We start from the raw sequence: 7,810 nt of genomic DNA, 5'->3' as shown, positions 1-7,810 counted from the left end.
TTCCCTCAACTTATCAAATTGTTTCACTTGGCATGGCCTTGCAATCTCTGCTCTCTCTACCTAGAATACCTCTTCTCTTTTCTACCTGGTAAACCGCCAAGATTCAGATTAAGTGAAACTTAATTCTGAGTCCTTCTCTGACTGCTCCAGGCTGCTTGCTATGCTACTCCCTCTTCTACCCTCCCTGTGTCTTGTACCATAGCCTCTGCCAAATCACATTGACATATTTCTCTTCTCAAAGAATGTGAGCTCTTTCAATGCAGGCACTAGATCTTATTCTTTATCTTCAGAGCACCTCAAATAGTGCTTGGCATGTAGTGGTCTTTCAATACATGAATTTTGGATTAGCCTAAGTGAATTGAGGGTGTGAGGGTTCTCTGAGAATATCCCTTAGTCAGCTGACCGTGGGGTGTAGTTGGTCTGAACTGGATTAGAGGGCTTGGGTCAGGGCAGGTCTGTCGTAGTGGAGATGTGCTGCTCTTGAAATCAGTAAAGCACTTAAAAAGGAATGCACAGAGTAAAGAAATGGGCCCTTAGAATTTGTCTTTTGCCATTCACTGAAGATTAGAGGAGAATAAAGCTTCCTCATTTTCAGAATGTGTGTTTTTCATGGCTGCTGACCGTGTTGAATATGTGCTTAGCTTGAAAGACATTGAAAATTTGGATTTCTCCCAGAGTTCAGCTAGAAACTTGGTTGAGTTCCTTTGCTTCTCTGTAAAATTTAGATTTCGTTTCTTTGAGAGTACAAGAAAGGAATAAGAAAAAAACAAGTTCCAATGAAATGGGAAGTGCTTTAATAGGAATGTTTTATTGTTTCTGCCCGAGTTTCTGATATAGCTTATGAAGTGAAAACACTGCTTTAATAAAAATGGAATACTCTTGGTTACACGAAATCCCATCCCTCCTCCTTCAAGTAGACTGAAGGAGGGGCCCTCATTCCTTGGGGTTGCTGACGATGGCTGTGGTGGAGTAAGAGTAGGGGCTGAGCAGAGCAGCGATGGTGTAGCGCCGGGGGCCAGAGTCGTTCGCTGTGAACACCACCTAAGAGAGAACACACACGGGATCCGTTTCTAACAGAGCTCAACAACGTGAGTCACGGATAGAGACACAACAGGAAGTCAGAGCCGAATTAATTATTTTTATTTTATTATTTCGTTTTATGAAATAGTTAGAACAAAAGGCAAAAATCTAAAAATGCTGGCAAGCTAAACTGTTGGAGCCTTGTGCAATCCTTAGAACAAGAGTTCTTCTCTACTACCTATATAATCAGGTCTCTTTTTTTGCAAATTCACGCTGAGAATCAGAGTGGCCCTAGCCTGGCTGAGGGAAATCACAGAGCCTAAATGCTGCTGTTCACTTTCTTGGTTTTAGAAAAAAGAGGGAAGAATGTAGAAACTGGCATTCAATGACAAGAAGTCCTGAGAATGGTGACTGCCAATCCCACCCCAGACTTGGAGACCTAGAATTTTAGAGCTGGAAGGTAACATTCTTCCCACTTGACAGATAAGCAGAACAGACCTCTGAATTAGAGTGTTCGGCTCAAATTTATACAGTGACAGAGCCAGGCTGGAAGTTAAGGCTCCTTTCTCCAAATCCAGAGATTTTCCTCCCATTATTGCTTTCTATTTTCTACCACGAAGATCAAGTATATTTTTATGTATATAATAAGCAATGAAATATGGAGTAAAAGCATTATAGGGTCCTATTTACAATACAAGCAGAGTGTGGAGGCTCATGCTCGAATTCTGAAACACACACACATGGGTGGGAGCTCATTTAAGCTTTCTAACTGGGCAAATTGTTGATCAAAGTGTGTTCCGGTTAGTCACATACTTCAGGCAAGTTTAGTAGTGATTCTGAGACTCAGGTGCTGGGATAGTCTAGGTGCCCAGAGTGAGGCAAATAGGGAAAAATTTGGTTCAGGGGAGAGATGGAGGGCTGCCAGGAGGTGTTTTAATTTTACTTATTTTGTATACAGGTGCTGGTTTGAGCTTTGGACACATGCTGGATAAACACATTTTGTTTCAATTATGGAAAAGGGGAACCTTGATTACTTGGGGACAGGAGAAAGAAAGATCTGATTGAATCATACCAAAAACAAAAATAGCATCAGGCAAGAATAGGAGAGAATCACTTAATCTCTCTGAAATAGAAAGGGCACTCCTGAAAGGCCAAGTTTCTGGAAGCAACTTGGGAAATTTTCTTCTCTCTTATAGTGACATTGGCCTCTAGCCCCATTTGATTCTTCCTAAAAATTGTAAATGGCCTAATCTGTGCTCAAAATCCATGAGGTGAAGAGGACCAATAGTTCCAAAGGAAATTTCTTAATTTTCTTGGTAAGTCTAATATGGCTACCTGGGTCAGTGGCCAAGGAGGAGGTGACTCGTGCTAAAGGATAGCGACATTCTGGAAGGTCCTTATCAGAAGAAGCTGGCAGGAAAGGAACTCATGGCTGGACCCACCATGCACCAGTCACCAAAGTGACGCACTGTGACTCATGCTTACCTGCTTGCTCTCTCATTCCCCATATCCATTCAGGCTCCAAGTTGGGCTCATGGTCCTGCCTGATATGTTCTACATCAGTCCCTTCCCTTCCATCCCAAGAGCAGGGATATGTTTTCACTTCTGAATCTCTAACATCTAGCAGTGTGCTCAACACAGAGAAGGTTTTTATTTTTTCAAAGTTGAACAAGAGAGTGAATAGCAGACAAAGGAAGCTAACATCTAATGAATAGGGGCAACACATCATGGGCAGTACGCAGTGAATCTTCTCAGAGAGTCTCATCAGGCTGAGATCCAAGGCAGACAAGGGTCGCAGGGAGGCTGATCCTGTGCTCTAGGGTAGGGGCTGAGACTCTAGGGGCAAATGTCTTGTGGTGGTCACCCTCTAAATCCTGCATCCACCCCTGACTGGGCTCTTGCTGTGAGGCTGAGGAGTAGCCAGAGGCATGCTTCTTAGTAGATGGGGCTCTCTTCGTGACTTGTGGGCCTCAGAAGTCAAACAGGCCTACAGTTTCCCTGGCAACACTGTCTGCTAAAAGAACTGTTTTATGTCAATTGAAAATCTCATCCATGACTAAATCAGAGAGAATGGTTCCCTTTCATGCCGAGTTACTTTTGATGCAATTAGTTGATCTTTAACTCTGATCAACATGTCTGGATTCTATTTCCATGACAGCCATCTGTTTTCAATGACTTAAGGAATTATAGACAAGGAGGAAGTAGGCAGACGGACCTATGTCTAACTTTGAGGTTCCTACTATCTCACAGGCAGAGGAATAGAGTGTGAACCACGGGTTACAAATGTGGCTTTATTAGTATTATTATTAGCTTGGCTTCTCCCAGGAAGAAAGCTGAGGCACACCTGAGGCTAAACCCAGCCTGGGCCTTGTTGGTAAATATTACTGCTCCTCCCCTTACTAGCCCTGTGACCTTTGACAAGTTATCTAACTTTTCTGTGCCTCACTTTATTCATCTGTAAAATGGAGCTAATAATAGGACTGACCAGAATTGGTTGTTGATGAAGAATAAATAGGTTAATTGTGGAACACACAAGTGTCTGGCACTTGGTGTTCGCTTGACAAATGTTATCCATTGTGTTGCCATTATTATTTTGAATTTACTGTCTGTATATGCATTGCCCCAAATCACTTATCCAAACCTCTGCTAGCCAGATGAGTTTGGGAATGAAGTATTTTTCAGATTTGAGAGAAGTCAAATGGTGCATCTGTCTTTTGTTACATAACACCCTAAGCAGGGTCTGGAAGGCTGCCTCATAATCCAATATATTAATATTTCTTCGAGGGCAAATATTCATATTCAGTGGAATGAATGAAGACTATAAAGAGCATCATGTAAGTTCAGGTCATGTTTCTAAATGAGTTTTCACCAAACTTAGAAAAAAAGTTTGCTTTTCAGAGTTCTGTGGATTTCTGATTGTAGAAATGGGAAAAGGAACCTGTGCTAGTCCAGTGCTTTCCTTAGGACATTTCTGTGGTGTGAGAAGTGCAAACCATGCATTTCCTGGGACTAAAAGCAAAAAATCAAAACACAATGGAAGTGTCTCTACACTCACCTCTGCATATTCATGGAACGGGGAAATGCCAACTGACTGCCAGTAGGATTTGGTGTCTAATTCCACTTTATATATCCCTTCAACAAATTTCTCTTCAGTTGTGAGCCCATGAAGCTCTCCAGATTCAACGGTTTTTCTAGAGGGTGCAAAAGTCCAGGTTAACTTAGGCATTAAGAGAATAAATGACATGGTAAGGTAACACCATACACTCGCACACACACACACACACACACATGTTTGTGTAGGTGTGTGTGTGTATATATGTGTGTGTGTATATATATATATTTTTTTTTTTTTCTCAACCAAATCAAGACAGGGAAAACTTTAGTAACTGAAATTAAATGATAGTAATTTGTCAGAAATGTTTCAAAAAGCTCAGTGTAGATCTTTTTTTTCTCTTATGAGAACAAGATATGGGTGTAATGTTTCACTTGGGGGCCGGTCTGGTGGCACAGCGGTTAAGTGCAGATGCTCTGCTTCAGCGGCCTGGGTTTCACAGATTCGGATCCTGGGTGCGCACCGAGGCACCGCTTGTCAAGCTATGCTGTGGCAGTGTCCGACATAAAGTGGAGGAAGATGGGCACAGATGTTAGCCCAGGGCCAATCTTCCTCAGCAAAAAGAGGAGGATTGGCATCAGACGTTAGCTCAGGGCTAATCTTCCTTACAAAAAGAAAAAAAAAAGAGTCATTGTGATTCAGGCTTGGTGTTTGGGTGAAGGTCCATGAGAATCCCTGGAAGTGGCTATAAGTGGGTCTGACTCTAAAGTTTCCCATGACACCAGGGTCTCACTCTCCCTGCTCCCTGCCCCCCAGAGGGTACCATTCAGAGGTGGTATCGTTTGTACACACAATGGGAACCCCAAACTACAATGAAGAATCAGTATCCTTCTCTTTTCCCTTTCATGTATTTAATCTCTTTGATAACTCTTTGCCAACAGCAAATACTAGGCAACTTTTTTTTTTTAACTAGGTGACTTCTATTTCCATTTAAGTACCTAACGACGATAGCTGATGTTAGAAATTGCTCTCCATTAGACTGCAAAAACTAAGATAGATAAAAATGGAAGTTGTCTTTACTGACTCTGACCATCACCCTCCCATCTTTCTTCTTTTCCAGGAAGAAAATATTTAATTTCCTTTTTTGTCTTTTCATAAGAAAAAAGCTTCACATGAACATCTGAATGTTTTTGGTGGCTATTCTCTCTCTCGCTTAGAATATTCTAGTAACTACTTTCCACATGTGTTCACCATTTTATATAAACATAAATGCGTTAACAAATAAAAACTCAATTGAAATCACACCAAAGAAAATGGACTTCCCAATGATAGGTGATGTGGTTCTTGGGAGTCAATTAAAACCCACAGAAATTCTCTTCCGAGGACATAAACACTTAGCAGTATTGTTGGTGCTGAGGATTTCTTGGCTGCTCTTTCTTTCAGTTAGTTTGTTTAGGTTTACTAATGTGCATTTTCTTTGAAATTCTTGCTAGTTGGAGGTCAAAAAACTCCATGAAAGTTGTAAAGCAGCGAATGAAGGTGAGACGTCATTTTCGAATCTGACCTTGGGTGATTGTGAGCTTGGTCTGTGGCTGTGCTTTGCATTACGTGACTTTCTCTTCTGTGTCCTTTCTAATAGAGCTTGACAGCCCTCAGCCTTGCACAGAGTAGGTGCTCCACCATTGTTTGTTAGACAAAAGCCCTGGATTCTGGACGATCCAGATAAACTACAGACAGGTGCCTTGTCAATGCTGCCCCTCAATTCCTTTCCTTTCGTTAAGAAATTAACACAGATAATATATCTTCCTTAAAATTCCAAGACAAGGACTCTCAGCCTGAGTGTTGTGAAGGGTACCAGGGAATCTGAAACTCCTGAAGTGACACATACGTGTTTGTGTGTATGTGCATTTTTTCCGGACCTGGAGTCTATAGTTTTCATCATCTTCTTAAAGCGGTCTGTGACCCAGAAAGATGGTGAAGCACTGTGGGACTAGGGGAGATGCTGGCTCTTCCTTTTCCCCACTGTCTGCCCGAACTGTTGCTCGGGTTCCTGGTCACTCCCAGCTAAGCAAAGCAAGAGGAAAGCATCCTTCTCAGAGCCCACTTTAGCCAATGACGTGAGCCCCTCTCGCTAACAAGTGGCAGGCGAATGGGAAGATATAAGGAAGACCCATGTCTGGGTTCCTTGGGCAGCTTACCCAGAGGCAAACGGTTCCCAGGTCTCATCAGCAGCCTTTTTGAACACTTTCACAGCCACGTTGACAGCAGGACTGCCTCGGACGGCATCTAGGACTTTGACCATCAGAGGACATTTGGATTCACCAGTGCCCTGGGCATAGAGAAGACAAGGGAGAAGTCAACAAAATTGGCAAGGGTGAAAGGATCTATTCTTTATGGTGTTAGAAATCTGGAACAAGGCAGGAAGAACATGCTAATCCCATTTCCAGCAACACAAGTGTTGACGGTTAATGAGCTTCTCTTACTCAGTATAACACAGACCTAATTGTTTCCAAAGCAAGAACGGTTTTTGCCTCCAGACATGCTGCGATTGACGAGGGGCATAAGTAATGAATCTTAAGGGAGAAAATAGGCCCTCTGAGAACAGTTGCTTTGTTAAGCGTCCCCATTTGAGTGGAATTACTGAAAAGATGCAATATGCCACAGGACCAAATAGTTTTTCCTGAGAGCATTTCAGTCAGTTGTTGCTGTGGTAATTCCCTTTTACTAGTTGTTTGTACAATAACGTCAGATTACTTCTTGACCCATTTTACAGCATTCGTTAATTCTTCTGGAGGACTTAAGAATTAGATAACTGACTAGAACGTTGTCTGCCAAGCCTTTCAAAGACTAATAAATACATTTTGATCAGCTAAAGGGAAATAAACTTTATAAAAGGATGTTTCTGGAAATTCAATATTAAGAGCTTCATGAATATCATATCCTTATTTCTACTATCTATCTGAGGAAATTGAGGTAGCAGGCATTGTAAACTTGATGCACCAAAGCAATAGAGGATAATGCCCAGTAACCCAGCCCCAGTTCAGTGAGCTCTGCACAACTTCATTTTTTTTGAAGTTTGAATCAATGATGTTTAAAAATAGACGCTGGGTACCCTTCTCCAGTAATAAAAGCTGGTTGGAAAAGCTAGAAGTCACTTCTACTTCATCTAGTGTACACAGGAAACGTACAGAAGGACTTTATAGGATCAAACACTCACCGGAGGGCCAGCCTCAGACACAAATACCAGTCCAGCGAGGCAAAGGAGGAGCAGACGATGAGAAGCCATCCTGCCAAGAACTAGTGGACCTCCGTGATGGCCGTTCCCAGTCGGGGGCTTTTATACTCGCTTCTCCCAAGCCAGGTGGCTGATCCCTGCCAACCTGACTCCAAACCTGCTGATTCTGATTATTGACTTAGTCAACAAAGGGAGAATAAGTAACCCACACAAATATGAACCTTGCCTAGAGAGATTAGAGCGTTAGAACATTAGCTCTATGAAATATTCTTAACAGGTCATTTGACCAGCTAGGTCACCAAAACAAAACAGTCGAAACAAAGCAAAAATATTCTTCTCTCTCCTTGGCTGCATGCAGCAACATTCTTAGGAGCTTTTTTTCTCTCTTCCCTATTTCTATGAGTGTTTTCCATTTTCTATACATTTTATCTTTCGTTTTAGATGATAGATGCAAATGATAATAATTTATTTCACATTGAATGACGTTTGGCTGCACAGGCTTA

General features: G+C 42.0%; 1 protein-coding gene across 1 annotated transcript; it reads right to left on the bottom strand.

Moving 5' to 3' along the window:
* Window positions 1–933: 933 nt before the first annotated feature.
* TTR (transthyretin) lies at window positions 934–7,358 on the bottom strand. The gene is made up of 4 exons (XM_014781312.2): window positions 7,290–7,358; window positions 6,271–6,401; window positions 4,076–4,211; window positions 934–1,041 (listed from the first exon to the last, which is right to left on the bottom strand). Exons 1-4 carry the CDS (start codon window positions 7,356–7,358, stop codon window positions 934–936), a joined length of 444 nt encoding a protein of 147 aa, XP_014636798.2.
* Between the last annotated feature and the right edge of the window lie 452 nt (window positions 7,359–7,810).

This window comes from Ceratotherium simum, chromosome 14 (assembly GCF_057802395.1).
Source record: "Ceratotherium simum simum isolate JZ-2026a chromosome 14, ASM5780239v1, whole genome shotgun sequence".
NCBI classification, from domain to species: domain Eukaryota; kingdom Metazoa; phylum Chordata; class Mammalia; order Perissodactyla; family Rhinocerotidae; genus Ceratotherium; species Ceratotherium simum.
The sequence above is the reverse complement of the archived record's forward strand: the minus strand, read 5'-3'. Positions and strand labels throughout refer to the sequence as shown.

Bases quoted from the DNA above. Each gene is read 5' to 3' on its own strand.
- TTR (XM_014781312.2), bottom strand. From the start codon at position 7,358: ATGGCTTCTCATCGTCTGCTCCTCCTTTGCCTCGCTGGACTGGTATTT. The intron at 6,402-7,289 runs GTGAGTGTTTGA...CTCTATGCCCAG, and splicing joins TGTCTGAGGCTGGCCCTCCG to GGCACTGGTGAATCCAAATG. The intron at 1,042-4,075 runs GTGAGTGTAGAG...GTTCTCTCTTAG, and splicing joins CGTTCCATGAATATGCAGAG to GTGGTGTTCACAGCGAACGA.